Source organism: Molothrus aeneus, chromosome 3, assembly GCF_037042795.1.
Source record: "Molothrus aeneus isolate 106 chromosome 3, BPBGC_Maene_1.0, whole genome shotgun sequence".
NCBI lineage: Eukaryota > Metazoa > Chordata > Aves > Passeriformes > Icteridae > Molothrus > Molothrus aeneus.
In genome coordinates, this window is record NC_089648.1 from 84,957,112 (window position 1) to 84,981,563 (window position 24,452).

General features: G+C 35.4%; 1 protein-coding gene across 1 annotated transcript in view; it reads right to left on the reverse strand.

The window, feature by feature from the left end:
* The window catches only part of CSMD1 (CUB and Sushi multiple domains 1), a 1,074,877-nt gene that overhangs the window by 204,545 nt on the left and 845,880 nt on the right, over nucleotides 1–24,452 (reverse strand). The window contains exons 21-23 of the mRNA XM_066547292.1: nucleotides 24,127–24,315; nucleotides 7,323–7,492; nucleotides 481–637 (exon numbers count right to left, since the gene is read on the reverse strand). Coding sequence (XP_066403389.1) covers nucleotides 481–637; nucleotides 7,323–7,492; nucleotides 24,127–24,315 — 516 coding nt within the window. The remainder of the gene's footprint in view (nucleotides 1–480; nucleotides 638–7,322; nucleotides 7,493–24,126; nucleotides 24,316–24,452) is intronic.

Below are 24,452 nucleotides of genomic sequence, written 5' to 3' on the forward strand. Positions count from 1 at the left end.
TTTCTTTTCTTTTCTTTTCTTTTCTTTTCTTTTCTTTTCTTTTCTTTTCTTTTCTTTTCTTTTCTTTTCTTTTCTTTTCTTTTCTTTTCTTTTCTTTTCTTTTCTTTTCTTTTCTTTTTTCTCCTCTTCTCTTGTCAAAATTGACTGGCAGAGATCTAATTTTCCATTTTCCATGACTTTCTGTTCATTTTCTGCTAAAATTTAACAACTAATATATTCAACTCACATATATGTTACAACATCATTACTAAATCTTAAAAATAATTATGCTTTCTAGGTTTAAAAATGTACAAATTTGCTTTCAACAGTGTTTTTATATTACTAACACCTATCCAGTCATGTAGACAAAGAAAGCACGGTCTCTTAACCACAGTACATTCTAGGAAATTACTTTCAACATTCAAAAAGAAATCACTACAGCTGAGAAATACAAATTTCCCTACAAAGCAATCAATCAGATCATATTTATGAGCTACTTACTTGTATAAGTCAGCTGAAATCCTTGGTCAGTATCAGATCCATTGGTATTAAACTCTATCCACATATGGTTAGAGGTGCTATTAAGAATAACTCCCATCATGTCATTTTTGGTGAAGATTCCAAGAGAGCGTGAAGAACTGTCTTTTCCATCATACACCTTGCAGAAATAAGAGCATGAAATTGGACATCAAATCTAAATATAGGAAAGATTTTCATTTATACAATAATTCCAAAGTTAGCAATGTATTGCCAATAGTTTATCCAAAACCTTAATGTATCTATTTTGAGAGATATATAGCCCTGGATTATACAGTTCAGGGAAATCTTAAATATTCTGTGCCCCTTAAAGTGTTTTATAGTCTTTTTCCTTTTTGGTTTTGTGAGCTCATCTTGAGAGAAATTAACATTTATATGCAATTCTATCTTCTGAGGTTTGGTAAACTCAGATTGTTTTCTGGATTATTCACAAAGGCCAACAGAAGTATAAGTTTTGAAATCACCATTGAAGGTAAACCCTTACAGACTACTCTGTTCTCTCCTGTCTCAATATATCAAGAGCAATAATGGGATTTTAAGTCAAACTGTCATCTTTTATCTCAGGCTCTAAGCCTGCAGCAATTTTGGTTTACTATCGGATTTAACAAAGACTGATAAGTTTTCAAAAAGATATGTGAGTCTATTTCCAAATTAATGTAGAGATGTTCCCATTTGCCATGTTACTTTAGTGAAAACTCTGAACAATATCAACATATGTACTTTTTCAAATCCTAAAATTCTTAAGAATGCCATTCTGACTGCTCACAAATACATGAGAAGTACAAAATCTTTCCAAGGACATTTTTTTTTTCTTATTGCAAAACCTTGAAACCCACAGAGTGCAAAAATAGCCTTCTGCAGTTTTGTTTTGTTTGTTGGCTTGTTTTCTCAAGATGAACTTAAAAAGCTAATTTCTTCTTTAAATTAAATAAATATCCTCTACTTTCTCAAAGAAAAATAAAGTACAATATAAAGTGTGTAAATACACACCATACATGGAATGTCATGTCAATGCTTATACAATAGAAAGAAATGGATTTGAGCAGCTGGTTTCTGATATGAAGTGATAGTTTGTCCTTATCTCATGTGTCCAAGAGTGACTGGAGAGAACCAGCACAAAAGCTACCATTACAGTAAAGATTTCAAGCATTGGATCTTTGTCCCACCACTAGCAGACCTTGACATACGGTGCGGATTTATACTGATTCCAGTGAGAAGCAGGAGTGACCCATTTAACAATCTAAATTGCTACATCTGGGTCACAGGCAATTCTTCCTATTTGAATGCCCAATTTGATCTATTAGCAAAATTTAGAAATGCTTCCTTTGAGATGACAGACCATTGCAACATTTGTAGGTGAGGGCCAACAATTAAAAGCAGTTCTATTTTTTCTGTGGAGAAAATACCAGCATGCCATCCATAGGTAAATGTCTTGAAAGTACCAGGTTCATCTCAAATGTCATTAACTAAATAAAATTATAAAAACAACATGCATAAAGATTTTTTTAAGAAAAACCATATTTTTACTTTTATAAACCTACATAGATATAAATAATTACTTACTCTAAAAGAAACTTTTGAAAAACAATATATTGTGCTAGCAAATGATAGAAGAATACATTCCATCTTTATTACTGATGCAAAGATTTTCTTATACCAAGGCACACAGATGAGATGTATCAGAAGATACAACCTATTATATTTAAGGTTCATGCAAGCAGTTACATGTACTTAAGGTCCACCTTTCTTGGAAGAAATATAACTTTAAGCTATGCTAAGAGTATCCGAAAAATTACTTGGAAGCTTCTAACCATTGTCTTGGGACAGAGCTACCGATCAATTTCATGGACAGATTATGCTTTATTTATTAGAGCTGGAAATCTGTTGTACGAAGTAAAGAATCATTTGTTCCCCATAAGATTTATTTCCATTGATATATTATACTTGATCTGGGAGATAATACTTGAAATGGAATGCTCTAATAATTATCATTAATTAAAAATGCTCTAATAATTGTCATCAATTAAAAATGCTGCCTATGTTTAAGAAAATATTTTTATTCATCTATAAAACAAACAAACAAACAAAAAACCCCACAGCTAAAGATTACGGACATCTTCTTTCAACAGTGTTCTACCTCACTGACTGTTAGAGATACTCTTCCTACCTGAGAACTAATAAGTTAAGTAATAGAATCCCTCAAGATTAATCTAGACCCAAAAGAAAAGAGGGTTTCATTAAATTAAAATTAGATATGAGAGATCCTGTGAAAACAGCTGTTAAAAAAAAAACAACAAATCAAACAAACAAACAAAAAAACCCACAAAAAACCAACAACTACAAAAACAAAAAGGCTGGTACATTTTTTGGTGACACTTGTCCATCTGCTGTTCACATTACAGACATAAGCAAGTACTTATGAAGCAAGTGAAATATAATTAGTGAACAAATACAAGCACTGAATCTCCCTCGTCCACACTGAAAAGTTGGTTGAACCATCCTAGGAAACAAAACGCTTTTTCACCACTGCTTGGGATGCTAATTAATGTGGGCCCAGGATCACTCCCAATAGCTTGTGTACAACCATTGTGTCATGTCATATGCCACTGATTCCAGAGGTACAGAATTCAATAAACTAGTCTACACTATTTATCACTATTCATTCGTATTTAGTACATACATATAACTTAATTAGGAGAACCTGTTTGAAATACAATTCACATGCTGCAATTACAATTTCCTCAGTCATGAAGGAAAAAAGAAGGTTTATTTTGTAAAAGAGATGAAAATCAGAATATTACGTTCTGCTTTTCCTCTTACCTTTGAAAAATTCACTGCAATTGCATTATAAAGATTCTGGCATAAGCAGCCACTTTAAAGAACTATGAATCTTCAAGTGGCAGTTAAAACAGGAAGAACCAGGAGGATGAAGTGTTAGTGAGTGAGAAAGGATAAGCTCTAAAATAAAGAGATAATCCAAGTATTCACTTTTGTCATATGTCCTTCAAAATGTTGAAACTGTTTCTATTACTTTACTTGAATTGAAATTTCTATCCCATTAATTCAAGTTCAAATTTTGTCACAACTATAGAACATTTGCCCACAAATTACAGACATTAACCTGCACACATTCTTCTTGAAAGCAATAGGTTTGACCCTTCCTCACGCACTTGTCTTACTGATGCCAGAAATACTCTTGCAAATTATATGCCAGTCCATACACTCTACAGCCACAATATCCAGCCTCAATATTCCCACTTGAATACTGAGCTGATATATAGAGCTGCAGATTAGTTTATATTTTCAAAGTAAGTAAATAGCAATAGAGTAGGAGTCAAGTCATCACAACCTGATTGTCTACACAGTATCTATTGTCAGTGCATCCCTGGAACACATTAAAACAGACTTACTAACACCTTCACAAATCTTCCCTGAGAAAGCATAGGTGCAGAGGCTGCATAGGCCAGGAACTGTTTCTGAGACACAGTTCCAGTGAGCTACCTTATTGTGCAAGATGCAAGAATTTAATATTAGAGGTGAAGTCAAACTGCAGAAGCTGGTCTGGGGGACAGTGAGGGATGATCACAGTGTTGTTTGGAGCTATGTTTAGAATTAATTTAGCCAAAGTATTCAGGGATGCCTCTTTTTCCCTATTTTTGAGGAACTGAAAGAGTTTGTTTTTCTTACTGGGGCTAAAAAATGCAGACAAAAGAACCGGACAGCACTACAGTTATTCATGAGGAGAAATGCTCCAATAACAGTGTTAATGTATCTGCACCTGCTGTGGGAATGTACAACACTCACCTGAAGGAGAAGGAAATGCTGGCTAGAGTTTCTTGACGTTTCTTGAGGTTTCTTATTCTGACAGTAAAAAGAAATTACTTACAACTAAACTTACCCAATTTCCGTAACTGCAGGGATTTTATAGCATAAAATCATTCCAAAGGGAAACACTTTTAAAATATTCCTTGGGAGCTGGGCAGGCAAGGCCTGTATAGTTTGTGGACATTGCTAACATTCTGAAATCCTTTCACTACCTTCTCATGGAGTTTGAAGTGATCTTACCTCAAACTGTAATGTTATATGCTTTGTCTGACACTCCCGGTGGGTTGATCTTGGGATTCTTAGAGATGAGTAATGAGGTGGTTGGCTCTCACAATTAAGGGGTGAACATCACATGTATGTTAAAAGAAGTTTTGTAGATGTATAGTTATGTTACTGTAATATGTCCTCCCCCTTGCACTGTTATCACGGGATGGCCTTGGTAGTCAGGGAATTTGGGGAGGGTTGGCTTGTTACTATGGTAACACCTGACTTCCAATCAAGATATGAGAAAGTGATCTCCACCAATGGATGGCAAGGAAGGAGTTGACTGACAGGACTTTAGGAGGGACTAGAGGCAGAGCATCCATTTGAAGATGAGCACGTGGCAGATAGTCTTGGGGGCTCCCAATGCTCTAATTTTTCCTTATTTAGTCCTTTTGTTGTATTTTTTGTTAAGGTTTATTAAAATTTTAAAATTGAGCAGTCATTTCTCACAGGATTATTACATTATTATTACAGGCTTTTATCAGCCCACTTTATCATGTACTTCTATGCAGCATTTTTTGCCCTTCTTTAGCTACATTTCCCCAAGGTGCCCCCACCCCAGCCGTGGCTCAGCCATGCCCTGCAGTGGGCAGATGGATTTGGCTGGAACCAGCTGTGCCTGGCTGGAACAGGCTGTGCCTGGCTGGGGCAGCCCCGGCCTCCCCTCACAGAGCCACAGCTGCTGCCAGGGATGGGCACTCGCACCCAGTGCAACATTATGTACCTACAGATTTTCTTGTAAAGCAGAATGAGATACTGAGCTGGGAAAATGCCCTATATTTCAGCACAAGGTTTATAAATACTTTTAAGCTTAGTGCATCTCTTTCAAGCTGTCAGCAAGGCAATCTTGCAGCTTCCTTCTGTGGAGCACACCATAGAAAGCTGGGATTTATAACATATTTTGCTCATATTTTGGTTGCAGATAGGAAAGAAAGCAAGCTTGAAAGTCCATAACCCTGCCAACATGCTGATTCCAATGGAAATATGTAAAAGGACATCCCGGCATGGGAATAGAGAGGAAATAGACTTTGTTTTCATCAATGCAGGTAGTACAGAGACCTTAATTGGTGGAAGAGAGCTTAATTGTATAAATGGAAGCTGTGCAGTGGGAACTGACTCAAAACCAGAGAACAGTCCTTGCAGTTCAGACATCACCACAATTTTGCCTTTGCTTCCTTTGGATCCTCTGAAGAATTGTGCTAAAAGGGCTATAAAATAAAGTATCTAACAGGTTGCTCAGAACAGTTTTGTCTCAGGCAAATCTTTCTTGTATCTCCAGGGAATATCGCTAAGTATGCTGGAGACATTACTCATGAGATTTTTCTGAAGGATAACTGAGTTTCTTGAATGTTTCTTTAGAGTTTTCTAAGGGATTTTTTGTTGTAGATTTTTAAGTCGTTTATTAAATTATTTACAAACCATATATCTGCAAAGCTTCTGGGAGACTTACATACCACATTCTAGCAACTCAGAGGGCAATTAAGTTCTTTCTTCCCTGCTGCATCTCTTCAAAGCAAAAATACTTTTGGGGATCTGCACTGTCAGACCATGGATAATAGGAGCAAAGGACAATACAAACCACATATTTCGTCCAGCTACTCAATTCCCTTTGGTCTACAAGCAAAACCAAGGTCTTGCAGTGTTTTATACATGGTAGCATTTATTATCAATGTTTTTGTGGGTAAAGATGGAGAAAATGCTGTTCTTTTGATTGTAACTTTCTAATCTATAAACTGAACTATAAGTTTTGCTTATTTCATGGTCAAATGAAGTACTTGTTGAAAAGAAGAGATATATTAACAAAGATATAAATGTCTATATTAAAATGAAGCCTTTTTTTCCTCTCCACCTTCATCCTGTCTGTAAATGCCTTGTTTTTTGCAGGAAATTAATTGTCACACTTAATTACACAAGGAAGCTCTTAAGATGATGAAATGGATAAAAGTATAGCCACCAATATTTGATCCATAACAATCATATCTTTAAACTCCTTGTGAGAAGCACTTGGTGCAAATTAAAAAAATTAAGAGACAGCAATTTCTAACAAGTTAAATGGGTTGCTGGAAGATATCCAGAAAGGAAATTGCTACCTGAATTCTGAATACTTTGTGATTTTAAGTATTAATTAACCAAAAATTTGGGGACGTTAAAATTGAAATACTAATTTAATATATGGTCAGTACTTCAGATGAATATTAGGATTTTCAGTACATACAAGAATGCAAAAGCTACTATTAGAAAAAAGCAACTTATTACCATGCTGTAGAAAAGTAGATGCTCAAAATCTATATATATTTAGGCCATGTTTCAAATGGTGCCTGCAATGTAAAAGAATGAAAGACAGCTTCTATAACTAAGTTATAGTTCTATTACTATAAGTTATAGTCAATATTGTAATGTTAGTTTCCATTTAGGGAAAAAAAAATCCCTGTGCTACACTTATAAATATTGTGTAAAGAGAGAAAAATACTTGATATTCAAAATCCAAGTTCAAATTTTAGGTTTCCTTTTAAGATTTAAACCACTTTAAACAGTCTAATACATCTGGAAATGTAAGTGAAATCACAATGCCTCCGATAGTTTCTTTGAATCTAGTATCAAGGCAGTGACGCTATCCACCTATTGGATATGAAAAGAAAGATAATTGCCATTGGAAACAAATTTATTCATGCAATGTGAATAGTTAGCATAGAAAGTGAAATAATTTTTCTTATTACCTTAACAATATCTCCCTCATGCAGCTGAAAGGTCCTGGCTCTAAGATGGATCCCTTTTCCAGCCTCAGTTTCAATTTTATAGATACATTCATGGTTGTTGTCATAATTAGATGGAAAATTTGGAGACAATAATGTTCCTTCATTTCCAGAGACAGTTGCTCCACATTCAGCTAAAGAAAATAGACACATTAAAACAAAAGAAGTGAATTATCCAATTCAAGAAAATATGAGTTACTAGCAATAATATTTAGACTCTATCAGTCTATCAGAAATCTCTAACAGGCTATCTAGGAAAAGTATATTTCTATCAGGGCTCATCTGTAGGACCACCTCCTAGAAACCCTATCAAAGTTGCCATCTCCTGCATTTCACTGGGTCTGTTTATTATGTGCACTTATGTGCTTTTACCTTCAATGTATCCCCTAGTCCTCCCATCAGACTAACCAATAATGCAGGTTAGCCTGGATCCATAAAAATAGAATGCTTTATTGAAATATAGTTATTGTGGTCATATTTCAAATAGGCATAATATTGATTTTACCTTTGTATTCAGCTTTGCAAATAAGTATTTTAAAAAGCAGACCGTAAGCTCAAAAAAAAAAACCAGAAACAAAAAACAAATCAAAAAACAATCTGGTACTAAATCAAGAGCAGTCAAACATGTTTTTCTCTACCTGGAATAAAAAAAAAAAAAAAACAAAAAAACAAACCAACATTCATTGACATCAGTCAATGCCAAAGAGACAGATCCTTTCCTTTCTGGGTAAAGAGTAGGTGAGTCTTTTTCACAGCCATCTGTAGTAGGCACCAATTGACACTTTCATTAGACATTTCTTGTTGCAGCTCCCCAGTAAAGAAAATAATAAAGAGCAGGAGGAGTTGTATGTTCCAGACCATGGACTCAGCTTGAATTTTGAATAAATACTAATAAAATTAAGCCAAATATGCCAGATATGCAACATAAATTCCACCACATAGATGAAAACACCTAAACAGACAGCAAATAATATTGGTGTACTGTTCAAACAGATATTAAAACTACTTAAAAATGACCTAAAAATACCTTATAAAATCCCACATTATCATTAACATATCAACAATTAATCTTCAGCTTGTTTTTAGCTGTATGAAATTGATATTGATATCTCATTTTTCAGTCTAGGGATAAAATACCTTGTGGTTTTTTGACCAAAACATCATTAGACCTTATTTGGACTTTTGTAAAAACAAAAAAGATAAAATAATAATAAATTAATGTATAATTGTAAAATAACAGATACGCCCTGTCAAAGAAGGTGTAGGTTTAGAAAAAATCTGTTTTTTTTCTAAAAATATTTAATAGATTTTTAGGGGTTTTAGGATGGTAAAGCATTTATTAGAGAAGAATTCAAGAAGCAATATATGATTTATATTTGCAAAGAAGCAGTCTAAACATTTTGGTTTTACATTTCCGAGGCTTCAGATACCAAATTTATGTCCCTCTTGCTTTTGAAAAGTATAAAAATTAGAGTGTATTTTTTACTTCCTCCCTACAATGAATCTGAAGAAAGAAAGGGAGTAAGAAGGAGAAGGAGAGGACAGCAGGGATGGACGAAGGGAAGTGCAAAGGAGGGAAGTAAGGATGAAAAGGGGAACAAGGGAAGGGGGAATGAGTCAAAAACAATCTTACAAGAAGCCTTATTTTTAGTCTGCGTTTGGGATCTCCTTAGGCAAAATGAAAAAGGAAATCACCAATAAACTGGCTCAGGATCTTTACCTAGCATGTAAAGTTAGAACTCATTCGCTGTTTTAATCTAGAGCTTTATATTCTCCCCTTCCTTAGCTTCAAATTTGAGCTACATTATATTTAACAGGCAGAAGGGTGTTGGAGGGGTTGCCACCAAGCTTCAGACAGATGAACTCTTTCCTTGTTGGAGAATGTAGGATGCATAAGGTATTTCTAACATGTTTAAAGTCACTTTACATTGCCTAAATGTTTCAAAGAACTGTAGTACACTGAGAAACTAGATTTTTTATTTCAATACTTCTTTGGTAAAGCATGTCAAGTGTGTGATACTTATTACATAGGGCTTCATATAAATGTCTCTCTGTACCTGTTGGTCTGTACATATCCATATGTAGCTATTTTTGTCTTGGATTTTAGGAAGAAGGTGAGACTGATTAAGTTTATAAAATGTAATTCAAAGCAATGACAAAATTAATGCCACATTAATGTAAAACATTTACAACACCAGTACTCTACACTACCTTTCTGCAAACAAGTGTTTGCCTAGGTAAAGGCATGCAAAAAACCAACGGTCCCTTAGGCTCCATCAGTATCTTCTTATCTACCTCCTTTAAAGAACTAGAAAAACACAAGTACATCGTTGAAGAGAAAAAAGTATGGAAGCAAAGGATTTTTTCTTACTTAATGTTCATGCAATATTCTATTTTTTTTTTCAGTGACTGTAAACCACTAAGACATATGCAGTTATAGAGAAAGTGTACAATGAGCTTTCCAAAATCTAGAACTTGACACATTTCTTGATCAATAGGTCTATGTTCCAAGGTTCAAAGCCATGGTAATTTTAGATCTGTGAATAAAAGTATTGACATATAAGGGATAATGAGAGTTACAAACTAAAATCAAAATACTACTACCCTTCTAAAATATGGTACTCTCAGAAAGAAGCAGATGTATTCTAACATGATCAGTTATTTACTAAACTTCAATTACATGGCAAAGTTCTCTGAACTCAAGTTGGCACTCATATACTTCCAACCCATGCTATAAAACCATATTCATGTTACCCTTTTTCAAATCCCTTGCAAATATCTGACAGCTATTCAGTTTCATCAGGCCCCATCATTCCATTCATTATCGTGACAAAGGCTTGCTCGTGTCATCTGGCCAGTCAAGTTCCCTACCTCATCTTGTGTCAGTCAGCAAATCACTAACACAGACCCCAGAAAGAGGCTTTCAAAGGAAGTTAAGCCCTTCTTTGTAATTTCCTTTCCTCAATATATTCAAAGCCTGTCACAGGTCAGGTTAAAGTTTTCTAGCTGTATTTTGCTAATCTTAGGATATCAAGTCAAGGCCATGTTTAATTAGCTCCCCCAATGTCTTGGCCAGGAGATTTTTTTCAAAGAAATGTTGTCTTCATCGATAGAAAATTCCTTTTTTCTCCAGGCTGTTGGAGCTTCTAAGTGTGCTAATTGAAATCTCTGTTACTTGTCACCAATGCCCAGATATACAGCAGACCCTATGACCCAAGGACTTCAATTGACCATTTTTCTAACTGCTCCCACACACTGCTATCCAGAACTGCATTGCCACGCTTCTCATAATTATGAACTAGAAACTCAATGAAATGCAATACTGAGTCTGGCCTTGGCAGCAGGAAAAGCTTAAGCAGTCAAAGGAATGTCTCCCTTTCAAGATCCTAATATTTTACTGAATGGTGTGGGAAAACGTTTTCATGTTTTTTCTTTAAAAATATTTACACTAGCTGATACTGCTGCTACTTTTTTATATCATAATTAACACATGCAGCCAGGATGTGTGACACCTAAATTCAATTCACTTTGCCTCTGGGGATTTGAACATGAATCTCCTACGACTTCTGCCTCACACAGAGAGATTTGAAAATCAGTCACAAAGCAAACAAATGCTGACTAATCTCTTTAGCACAGTGGGTAGGGCATTAAATAAGGGAGAAGGAATACTTCTTTGAAGAAACTCATACATTTAACAGTTGGGAAAAAAAAATCTGAAGTAACTCATGAATCAATATTCACTGTTACCTTGTGAGCACTGAACTACTAGACTGGAAAAATATATTCACGTTCACTTCCATTTCTTCACCTCCGATTTTTAATTCCCTATGCAAAATGAAACAAGAGCCTTTGGCAACATTGACAAGATGATTCTGCTAGCAAGCATCAGATACACTTTAAAATTCTTTTATAGATACAAAGCAAATGAAGCCACATCTCTTATATTCTAAATGAGAGATCCAGCTGTAGCAGTTTTGTGTAAAGAAGGGACATAGCTTGTCCACCTATGGTAACTGAAAACTAAAGCACCGCCAGCCTTAAAAGATGTAATGCAACATTACCTATCTAGCACATGTGTTCTATGAGTAACTACTGACTTTTTTATCTCAAACAGAAAAATGCTATCATGTTATATCAAGAACTAAAGAGCTCTTTAGTTCTTGACTGCAGAGGCCCCTTCCATACTTCAGTGCCTTCCAGATACCTGCTCAGTTCCAGAAACCTGCTTTCCTCTTGACAACATGAACTGCCTCCCCAGCCCAGAAAGATGAAAAAGATTTCTCACTCCCCCACATGAGAAAAAATATCTTGTATGTGATTATAATTTCATTTATTAACTACAATTCACTGAATATTACCAATATGCACCATTTCTTTGATAAAAATCAACTATATCTCTATTAGTATCTACAAGTCTTAAATTATGCAAACATTGACTGGTATGGAATTTGCCAGGAGAAATAATCTTTACTGATCTTAAAGTAATTACTGTTGATATTCTGTCCCCATATTTTGATCCACAACCTTGTGTTGGAAGTATCAGGGTGAATTTAGGTGAACGGGTAAACTACAACATACCCATTGAATATACTCTATGTAAATAGTATTTTCAGGACTAACACCTCAAGCTGTAGCCTTTAAAGAAAATGTATATATTTCACAGTGCTCTCTGTGTGGTTATGTGATATGCATAGATTAGTATAATGTAGGTATAACTAAAGAACTTAAAATCTGCATATGATATAATACCTCAAAAATGTAGCACTGAAATACATGTTATGACATAACAGAGATCTCTTCTCTGTGCTGCATATCTCCCTTTCCTTTGTTTCTGTACCAATCTATTTTACTTTTATCTATTAACTTTTCAAGATACAAAGTACATTGATTCAAAGTTTTAGGTTTTTTTACTATCAATATGGTCAGTAACACCTAAAGCTACTCTCTAAATTAAACAATTAAGATCCAGCTCTCATTTTGTATATTTCAATTTAATCATGTATTTCAATTATATCCTGTGACCAAAAAGAAGTGTAATATCCAATATATTTTTCACCAGAGAATATGTAAAATTATGTTGAGAGAAAAAAAAAAACAGAAAAATAAATTGAAAAAAACCCACCAGTGAACCAGAAAACCATGAAAGCAAAAGAAATACTCATATTGACTGTTTCCTCCTCTAAAAGATTTTAGAGGAACTACATGCTTTAATTACTACAGTTTCCAAGTTGTCTGTTATAACCTTGATAAGAAGTGCAGCAGACTGAAAAATGCTGCTTTATCAAACTGTTCTTTAATTCCCTTTCAGAGAGAGTAATCTGTCTGGAAGAGATACTTGACCCCATTCTTTGTTCTTGTGCTTAATGAAGTTACAAAATTCTATCTAAATAAGTAACTTTTTTCTTTCTTTCTTTCATTGTCTCACTTGAAATTGGATAAAAGGAAACTGCAGAGGGTAGATCTTTTGAAGATCATCAAACACTTCCTAAATATGAGCACAAACTATAAAACAAACAAAATTCAGGGATTTTTGAAATGCTTTGAAATTCAGTTCATGTAAAATGTAACAATAACTTTGTTTAATGGGAAAGTTTACTTTATTATTTTTTCTTCCATACATCTTGCTAAAAGGTTGGACAGGATTTTAAGCAGATCTCCAAAGCAGAGATCAAATAAAAGTCGTATGTTGTCAGTTTAAAGGCTTCTCTGACACAAAGCACTCTACTGAGTGCAGAATACTTTTATTGTATTTGCAAAATTGTGCAGCAGGTTATGAGAAGTATGAGAAGAAGCTGAGCTCAGACATTCTTTATATTTCTGTTTGACAATATTGTTATCCAGTAGGATGGTTATGCAACATCAATAAAAGAGCAAAGGGGATCACAGATAAAGCATCGTATGCTCTCCCTTCACATAATGGCAAAAACTTAGGGCTCCCCCACACTCAGTGAGGGGTCTCTAAAGCTGGGCATATGACTTCTTCAGGGCAGACACAATACATGACTGGACTCAAGCATGGATTCATTTACAAACTGTGATATAGTCTAGGAGCTGAAACTTCCTCTTAACTGGAACACTGCATCAAACTGCGGTGCACATAGAGTTTCCACAGCAACTCACTACACAGTGGCTGAGTCTGTATTGTCAGCAGTCCTTCATCTGCAACTCTGCTGCCTGCCCTCCACATTGAGGGTGCACCTATAACTTTTCATCTGCACACTGGCGGGTGGCTGCAGCATTACCTTCACTCTGGTTTCACAAGTGCTGATTTTCTCACCTACTGAATTTTGAAACAATGTTATGCTGGGTTTCTCCTAAAAAGTGATTGCCCTTGATTCTTAAATCACACTGTTCTCATCCCACTGCTCATTTTTTAGCCTTGTAATTTTAGCCTGTAACTCTACCCAGAGATCACATCATTCCAGATCTGGTACTGTTTATCCTGTAACTTCATACTTGAATAGAATGTTGTAGTTAATGAGCAGTTAATAGTTATTTTAATGCACAATAAATATTATACAATAAAATATATGCACCAATATATCACGTTAAATACTATTTAGTCTGCAGCACACACATGTGATCTATTTGGTGTAAACAGTATCATAAGCTACCAGTGAGAATCTTGAGAAGGTCTGCATGAAAAATGTAACTGTATCAGGAAGAAAGCAAGAAGATATTGGGATTTTTCCTCATTACTATTATCATTATTATTGCCACCACTACCTTTACTGGAGAGAGTTTTTTGTCTGAGGATTCTTTCCTCACTCTTACCAGTTGGTGCCTGAGGAGTGGCATTCCCTGTTTTTTCTTTCTCCTTTCTTCTCTTTGCTTCTCTGAGATAGATTTCAAGTAAAGTTAGGTCATCAGCTGTGGACTGCACTACTAAAGCATGGTCATGTCAGCCTCTCTTAGTATTCTTTAAGCAACACCTGTATGATGGTGGTGAGGTTAGAATGCCTCAGTGAAAACCCTACCGAAATTCTTTGCTGAAAACAAACCTCTTATCCTGTATTTTTTGTACCATTCAAATGCACAAAACAATGAAGCAGGAAAGGAAGGCCTAAACAGCAGCAAATCCTTTTCTGTGGTTTGCTTAATTAGTTCTCAATCCATATGCCACTGAAAAAAGGCACTACTCACATTCTCAAAACAAACCCTATGATGTTAATTGGCCTCAGGGGATTATTGGCACAAACCAAGGTATGGGCATTTTTTTTGTATTTAAATTATTTTGATATTTTTGTCTACTCTTTCTAGTATCATCTGATAATAATCTTTGGACATAACATCCCTAGATTATTTGTCTTGGCAGGAAACAACATATAGCAGACATAACCTTAAGCCATAGAAAGAAGGCAAAAGGGTTACTTGAGGCAATCTTTATTCCTTCTAACTTTAGGTGGCTATTACTTCATACCAGGCCTCAGATAAAGGTAATTGAGGTCTCATAAAAGTCACTCCAGCTGAAATCTGTAGTGATTCCTGAATACTAAAGTTTCAGTTTTCAGATAGAGTCAACTCAAACCTGTTATTATTATATGGCAAATATATTTTAAAGATTTTATTTTATATCTTTTTAAGATTAGACAGTAAGACTCAAATACTAACTCAAGCAAATTCTCAATATTCAGTCAAAAACTGAAAGAAGGGATTAAATAATGCAACCTTTTGATTGCATTTTAAAAAATGCAGTATTTTAAGAGAAAAAAACCCAGAAATTATAAAAAACATCAAATAACTATGAAATACATAGTATAAAACAGAAAACAGCCTATAAACATAACATAGCATTTAAATAAAAAATTCTGAAATACAGTGGATCCTGAATGCATGAACATCCTTGTTTCTGTCTGAAGATTCAGAGACTCATCTACTGATGTTATATAAGATTTCTTGTTCATGAGCAGCTCTTAACTGGGAGCTCTCTCTGCCTAAACTCTAGCTAAAAATGAACAGCAATTTCCAGACTTAGTTTGACTTCTTAAAGGTGAACTCAAATCCAGATTTTATGCTACAGAGACTTTAAAGAAAACAATGAATGTCAGATCTCAGGGGTCTCACAGAAATTTCCAGTGCTATTCACACTAACAGGGTTTCCACTTGTTTCAATCTCACTGGAAATTAACTCAATGCTACAGCATGACAGAGTACATTAATTACAATTGATGATTTTGCAATGAATACTAACTAAACTATTAAAAAGAAACAGCTTATTAAATGGTGTCAGCATTTTATTGTAGCACCCTGCCAATTATTCAAGTACTATTTAATATAACAACTGAATATGATAAATTAACGTGATATTAATGTGAATACCAGTGAGCAATACCTCAGTGAAGATTTCACTCAAACACTATTAAAATTCAAGTGCCACATAAAATTTAATAAAGGAGCAACACTACTTAAATTCAAAATGAAAATATATAGGGGTGCTTTCTATTCAGCTTTACCTTTTAAGTTTTTTACTGCTTGATTTAGGAATTGATTTAGGGATTAGGTTTTTTACAGCTTGAGTTGAAATGACTCATCGGGGACAGGAAATAACACAGGTTAAAAATCAAACCAAACAAAAAAGACCCAGCACTCAAAACTAAGATTTTATAATATAACTATTTTATACTATAACTACTCTTTTATATGCTGTGTTTGAACTCTGATCAATCCTTACCATTAAAGGCTTATTTGAGCTGAATATAGTGTACACTGTGTAATCTGTAGTGCACAAATAATATTTTCATTATTTGTCATATATAGGTAAAATTACACAGTTTCTTAAAGTGATAGTGAGCAGGGAAAGCGTAGGCAAGCAGACGGAATTGCAAATCAAATAATATAATTGTTGAGATAATCACATAAAGGAGAGTTGAAGAACAAATTCAAATGTTTCTTCCCTCTTATGAGAGACTGGAATGTTAAGGGTTAATAACTCAAACAATCATTCATTTGCAAAAGCAGCAGGGTGCTTTGCTGAGGCCAGGTTTGCACCCCCCTCCAAAGGAAGGGGAGGAGAAGGAGGCATTTTGGATGCGTGGTGGTGAAACCTCTGCATAAGAGCAGCCCTGGTGCAGAGGGGGTGAGGACCCAACACCAGATGATGACCACTACAAACCAACCTTTGTTTAGCAACAAGCTGGCTTTTGAGCCAGATAAGGGAAAAGGCAACTGGCTCAGATGAAAAACTTCATTCCCAGGGGAGTTATCTAGACATTCACACATAGGCCTGAAGGTATTCATCCCTTCTGATAAGGCATGACTGGCTACACTATACTGAGAAACATTAGAAAATGTCATAAATGTAATAAACTATCAAAGAAAAACTCTGAACTTTATGTTGTGGGGGCTTTCCCCATCCTCAATGGATCAAGACCACAATCATCACTTTGAGCAATTGTCGCAGACATCTTTTTATTAAAAATCTTTCTTTAAGATTTTTCTTCTTGAGAAGCTGAGAGGCTTCAGGGACAGAATGTAAACAATGATTGTCTGCTGCTGTGGAATGCAACAGGTGCATCTGTGATTGGTCTCATGCAGATGTTTAGAATTAATGGCCAATCACAGCAGAGCTGGCTCGGACAGAGAGTCTGAGGCAGTTGCCTTTGTTATCATTTTTTTCTTTTTTATTCTTAGCTTAGCTAGCTTTCTGAGATGAAACTTTTCTTTCTATTATTTAGTATAGTTTTAATGTAATAAATATCATAAAATAATAAATCAAATCTTCTGTAACATAGAGTCAGATCTATGTCTCTTCCCTCATCCTAAGGCCCCTGTGACCACTGTCAAAAGCAATGGACATCTCAGTTGCAATAGTCTCATTGCTGGATCCTCGTGCAGTGATAACTTTTCTCTCTACTCTCTACTTCTGTTTTTTTCTGTTGTTTCTTTCTCTTTTTTATTTTCCTGATATATTTTCTTAAATGATTTTTTTTTATATTTCTATAGATTATAACAACAGTGGCCACATACCTTCTTTCCATTGCAATCAAACTGCTATAAAATAAACCTGCCACACACCCACATAGAGATAGACAGATAGATAGATATAATAGATAGATAGATATAAGATATATTCTGGTAATTCAGTGTCATTTCACTCTAGTCTTGAGAATTCGTCTTGTTTCTCTCACAAACCACCCAGAGTCAATCAAGCTACCTTCCCCTAAACCCACTGGCCAGACCAGAACATTACATAATTGTAAAATCACACAGGATCCCTTGGATGTGGTGGAGTGATCAGTGTGGTTCAAAGAAATTTAGGGTTTTCTGGTGTGACCTGGACCAACTGAAGGGTTTTCTGTGGGAGAAAGTCAACCTCAGAGAGGGTTGTGAGGAGAAGGACATTGACTCTCAGTGGGTCACTGAAAGGTACAACTACCAAGAGCAAGTCAAATGATGACCGCCATTTTTTTTCTGAAATTATAATGATAATGTTTTTCCCCTCAGTATAACCTGGGTATGTGAGACCCGCTGAAAGGTTTTCTGGTGTAACCTGGGCCTTTTGAAAGGATTTCCCTGGTAGAAAGTCAAGCTGACTTCTCAGAGAGGGTTAATGGGGAAAAAAACATTTACCCTCTGCAGATCAGAGACAGGTTTGAAAGGAATGATCACCCAAGAGGAGTCAAATGTGGCTCTCTCCCTCCTGATGAAATTCAAGTCTTTTGAAAAGAGAAGGCTCCTACATCTGAGCTCCATACTTTGTAATGAGATCTCCACACCAGATTTTACACCTTGCCTTCCATAATCAGTCAACAGAGTATCTTTGTCAAATGGGAAGGAAAGAATGAAATGTCTCCTCTCTCATTCCTCACCTTTTTAGAAGATTACTGCAAATGATAAAGTCACATTTTAAAAAGTACTAATGAGGTAATTTCAGTGTACATCAGATGCATGTATTTGACACTGCGGTCTAAACTCCCTCCTCTGCCTCAGCCCCTACTTCTTGGCCACCTATCTCTGGAAGTGTGCATACTCACAGGTATCTTGTTTTGTTAAACATTTCTGGTTTTGCATATACCCTACTCCTCACAGAGTCTGAGAAGACACAGGTAACCATATAGATTTTTTTTTCCTTTATAGAAAGATTATTTAATGACCTTGTCTTTGAATGCTGTGTTTTGGCAGACTTCATAGTTGGCAGATGTGGGAATTGAAGAATCTAAATTGGATCCATGTAAACAGCTGATAGTTACAGAAAAAATTTTGTGTACTATGTGCTACTTTAAGCTGTGTAACAAGTGGTTTCGATGTGTTTTAATAGGAAAGCATCCTCTTAATTTTACAGATCTTGTCAAAACACAGTAGGTACTATTTCAATTATTTCTCCAAGAATTAATGTATGTATGTCTTTTTCTTCCTTCCCTTCCCTTCCCTTCCCTTCCCTTCCCTTCCCTTCCCTTCCCTTCCCTTCCCTTCCCTTCCCTTCCCTTCCCTTCCCTTCCCTTCCCTTCCCTTCCCTTCCCTTCCCTTCCCTTCCCTTCCCTTCCCTTCCCTTCCCTTCCCCTCAGACTCAAAATAATTGTGTATAAGTTGAAACAACTCCTTTATATCCTTCCTCAAGGACAGAAAAGTCTCTCCTACCCCTGCAAATGGAAGCTTTTTGCCATTTCCTATGACCTCTAATGAACTAGAAGTTCATTTTTCTTTCAGGGTCTTCTGGTTCACTGGTTTGTTTGGTTTCTTCTAACAATGCCTCCCTAAATCTATGAATCTTTCAACTCATTTTCTAATAGTAATAAAACTCCAAGACAGAGTATTAGAAAGCTCCTGAATAGTTTGACTTAAAGAAAACTCTAAAGTAAGAAAAGTATGATTAAAAGCACAGTCTTGGTTTGTTAGATGAGATTTAGAAAATCTGCTTAAGTAACAGATTTCCTGGAAATATGGAATGTGGATCCTGTTTAAAAGGTTAGTGATGACAATATGATAACATCAGAAATCCAATTTTGACCATCTCCTTCAGGTGGACATTAGCCTCAGAATCAGGGACTTCAATGGACTTCAATAAGAAGTTGTTCCACCTCATTTCTGGACACTACTATTCACCAAGCTTCTGAGATTCACACAGCTTTGTGGATATGCAGAGGTGCGTGACTGCCTTGAAACTTTATTCTTGGATCTGTACTCTAGGGGGACTGCTCACTAAAAGCTGGGGTTTGTCCTCAGGAAAAAGTAGTCAGCTGTGAAATGTAAATGAAACTATAATAGAACTGTGTAACTATAGGTAGAGGAAAAAAGAGATATTGCTGGAAGGAAAAAGGTGGTAAGAATATTCATCCAAGCTGAGATAGTTTTGTCTTCACAGTTATGAGATAAGTAAAAAGGAATATATTTTTAAAGGTATATACAACATTTGCAGTTATGGAAAGCAAATGGCATAACGGGAAAAAATTATATGTGTAGAAGTAGTGTCAGCAATTCATCACAACTATAATTACTAACAAAATACATGTTTTTGAATGATTTTCTGGAAAACACTGGAATAATAATTAAAGCAATAATAACAACAAAATAACAAATAATAACACTAGATAAAATATAAACAAATGAAGGGGACGAAAGCTGTTTTCTGGTGGCAAATCTCAACTAGACTAAAGATAATCAGGAGGAACTTGTCTGTACTCCAGTAGCTTGTTTTTCACCTACACACACAATATAAACCCAGTAATTTTAAATGATAAGCACATCATCAAGAAGTAGATCTCGAAAATTAAACCATCACACATTGTCACACACCAATTACAGTAGCATACCAGATGATAAGGTTAACATCCTCACAGGTCACAAGTTATTTCAGAACAGTTAAAACCCAAATATTTACATCAATACTGTCAAATCAAAAGATATGGGCTAGTGACATTTCTTTTCAAGATCTTATGCATGTTTATCTTCCTGGTAGCCATATGTCAGTATTGCTAAAAAGATAGTTTTCTGTTGACATTATCTATGAGTAATGTGCTCTTACTCAATTTTGTGCATCGTGCAAAATAGAAAAGTAGTAGAGTTCCCCTTAATTTCACATTCCTCTTAGTTATGGTGAATTTTGAGGAGAGGGGTAAAGAAAAATAACTGTGAATGTACATTGAGACATCTCTCAAATAACAGCTATATACAGTTAGATAGACTCTTTTTCCTTCAAATTACTGTCTATGTCCTTTATACTGTGGGAAACTGAAGAAAAGCCTAACTGTAGCATATGTACTGCAGGGAGTCACCAGTTCAGTAAAAATCGTGTGAAAGTTCTCCCAAATGCAGTTACCATGTCTGGAAAGTCGGGAAGCAGTACTCTTGTAAAAAGAGTAGAATGTCTCATCTGCAGTTATCAGCTACTAGGACAATCGTCAGGGAAACTACCATTGTTATTTGAGTTTTTTGAGGAAGCTCTGAGAGGAAATGATATTTTTTTATGGATGACCCCACTACCTTCCTATAAACAATTCAAGAATGAGAAACTCCCTGTGAGGAGATTGGCAGTTCCAGTGTTCCCACACTTGGTATATAGAGGTGGAAGGACAGGATGTTCTTGAAAAGCTATATCATGTCAATGTAAACTGAAAATTCACTAGACACTAGCTTCTATAGGAAAAGCACCCCTTTAAAAAAAAAAAAAGTTTAGTCTTCTGAGACGGGGAAAATTTGACACCACCTGGGGTAATTATATGTGTTCTTTAAACAGTGTAAAGGGAGTCAGCCTTAAGGTCCTGGATCTTCTGCACACTTTTCAACCATAAAGCTCTTTTCCCCAAATAGTAGCAAGTAAGTGGCTGTAGGCACAAACTGCTTTCTAGTCAAGGGACAGATCCATCTGGAGGACACATTTAGAAATGGGGTGATGACTCAAAGGAAAACCCTAGCTAGTCTCTTCAAAACTCAGGTGTCAGGTGGAATAGTATCCACAACAACTTGAAGGGTATAGCTGAGCTACACAAAATCATGCTAATTGAAAAGATAAAAGAGTGAATGATTGACACAAGGAAATAAGATTTACAAGTCCACCTGTTTATGAATATGAATCTGATTTTGCAGGTAGACTTGGTGGTGTATTTTGTTGTGAAAAGGAGGGTTGTTATTGCAGAAGAGGGTATGCTGCTTTATTCTGAGAGCCAACCAACTTCCAGGCAATCAGATAAAGAAATCCAGGAGAAGATCATCTACCTGCACAGCATGGAGAGAAGGACACTGAAAGTTATGATAATGTTGTTCATAGAGGACTCAAAGTTTTAAATTAGGAATGGCAGCATTGTTAGGCTAACTACACCTCCCAAGCTCTGCTTTTTCTTTACCTGGAAAATAACTCTTTAAGAAGATGAAAGGGTAGAAAGGCACAAATAGTTCTTTGATCAGGAAAAGTGCGTGACATGTTTGAGATAACCCTAGAGGAAGGATTTTACATTATTTACTTGGATGGAGAAGGGCAAGACTTTTGGAAACCCTGTTGGCTTGTTGGTTTTTTCAACAGCAGATGAAACTGAATACAACTTTTGTGATACAAATCAGCATGTACTCATGTGAATGTTTAGTTTATAAATTAAGTACAATTAAATATGAAGGGCTTTCATCCTGAATCAATTAAAAGTATCTTCAAAGACTGTATTACCATATGTCATAGAAAGACTTGAAAATTCTTCTTGATGTATATATATTGTGTATGAGAGTTTGGTCACTGTAGAAATGACAATTAGGAAGTAATAATCAAGAGACTACTGAACCCAGTAATGAACTGAATTGAGACTAGATTTAATTCCAAATGTAGATTCCAAATACAGCAGATTTCACAACAACCCATTGCTTTTCACTCTTCTGAGAAAGAAGTCTTTGTGTGAGCTCCTTTTAAGAGTAAGAGGATATCTTCACCCCTAATGTCTTAGGTGCCATGGCAACAAGAAAAGGGACTTCTGTAAACCCTCTAAGTGTTAAGAAAAAAATAATTTCTAAAAGCAGCTATGAAGGGCACTGAGTATACCTTTACCCTGTTTCACTCAGCTGCCTAGCAAAGTTTCTTTCCTTGCATTTGTCTTAGTTGCATTGTATAAATCTTTGCCTTGCTACACTTCAAGAGATCAAATTAAGACATAGGTTGAGTGAAAAGAGTTGTTTAGATCATCTTATTTTAGAGAAGTGCCACTTGTCTTTGCATATTTTATAAAAGGTTTTACTAATCAGTTACAAAGTGGGATCTCATACATGGATCTAGTGACATAAGCATCTCAGGGCTAGTCGACAAATTTGCTAAAAACTAAAGATAAGAACAAAAAGGAAATGTTGGGCTCTCTGTAAATGAATTCTGTTTCAATGTAAATGGCAGACATATCACATATATATATGATTAGATGTGTATCACTAAATTATGCTTGGGAGAACCTACAGGCAGAACATACATATCTGTGTCTGGCACAGTAAGTGGTTACATTAGTCCTATAAATTCACAGCTAATTCAATGGCTGATACTTCATTTAGTTAATTATTGATACTTTGATAATCCTTGTAACTTTTCAATGTGTCATTTACTTTATGAGGATAGCCAAGTGAGCATTTTCAAGATATCGGGTATAAATCTCTTATTACTATAAATACTGTTGGAAAGGCTTTTTAAAAGTTAACAAAATTTACAAAAGCATGCATCATATAGAATGTCTTTTTTCTTCAGCACAAGATAATAATATTTCTGCTGATGACTAAAATGTTATGATATCTAAAATAAACTAAACATGTCTGAGTGGAACACAGAGAAACCCCTTAGAAAGAAAGAAACCCCAAACAACCCCCAAATCAAGCACATATCCCAGGGCTGAAAATAGACTAAGATTTAAATCTAGAATTTCCAAATAAATGGCAAACTCCATATTATTTTGGTTTCTGTCTCATCTGTAACATCATTTTATCATGGAATAAATAACTCCATTATAAAGCAAAATTTGAGGTACTTTTTTTTCCTATGTATCTTACATGCACATACAATGTTGGTGACTTTTTCAGATATAAAGATCCATCTTTTATAATAAATAAAAGAAAGAAGCTGAAGCTGAATTTCTCCCTTCACTAAATAAAATCTTATTTAAAAACAAGAACCCTCTTAAGGAAATCCATTTAGAGCTGTATGGAAGTATTTGACTTTTCAGGAGCATTATGTCAATACCAGCTGATGAGATTCACTTGACATGGTGGAGATAAAATCATTTCAGAAATACAGCAACTGCACAAATTTCATAATATACAGTCCCAGAGCTTTTCCGAGAAAAGAACTGTTCAGCCAATTTGAGTACGTAGTTACTGATGTTTAACAACCGAACACTAATTTTAAAAAATAAAGTTTAAAAACACTGTGATGCAGTTTGTAAACTGTAAAAATCCCAAAAGTTTAGAATTACAAGAATACCAACACAATATGAAAAAAGAGCCTTAAAACCAGCAGCAGGGCTTTTAAAGTAGGGTATTTTCACCAAAAAGCGCTAAGCATCATTTCTCTACCCCAAAAGACAAAGCATGAAATTTATAACTTAACTGTGCCAAATATAAAGTTTAATAATTACTTTTACATTTTATCTCACATGACATTTTGATCTTATTTGCTGGCATAATTATAATTATTCCTCTGTATTTTATGTTCTCTATATAAAAGAGACATGCATTACTTATATCTTGACTTTACAGTTTTTACAGCTTGGGGATCAACTGTCTCAACCCAAGCACTTTGTTCCCTGCCCAGTATTCTGACACATGCCATGTGCTATTAACGATTTGATGAATGAAATGAAAGCATGTGACCACCTACCCACACACCTTGGCAGAGGTGCACTCCATACACGCCGACCCCCTCCCAGGCATGTGAGCTTGTTAGCACCTTCCAGGCGATATCCGGGGAAACAGGAAAAGATCAAGGAATCTCCAACACCAAAATGAAAACCAATTCGCCTGCTGAAGGCAGGAACACCAGGATCATCACATGGCTCCAGATCATATTCTGCAGACAATAAAACATAATATGTTATTATCTGGACAAGTTGTCCACATGGAAAAAAGCAAACTTACTAAATTGCTTACATTGTGTGAGCATGGAACAGCTGGAAAACATGTATTTTAGAGCTGTGTTCTCTACTA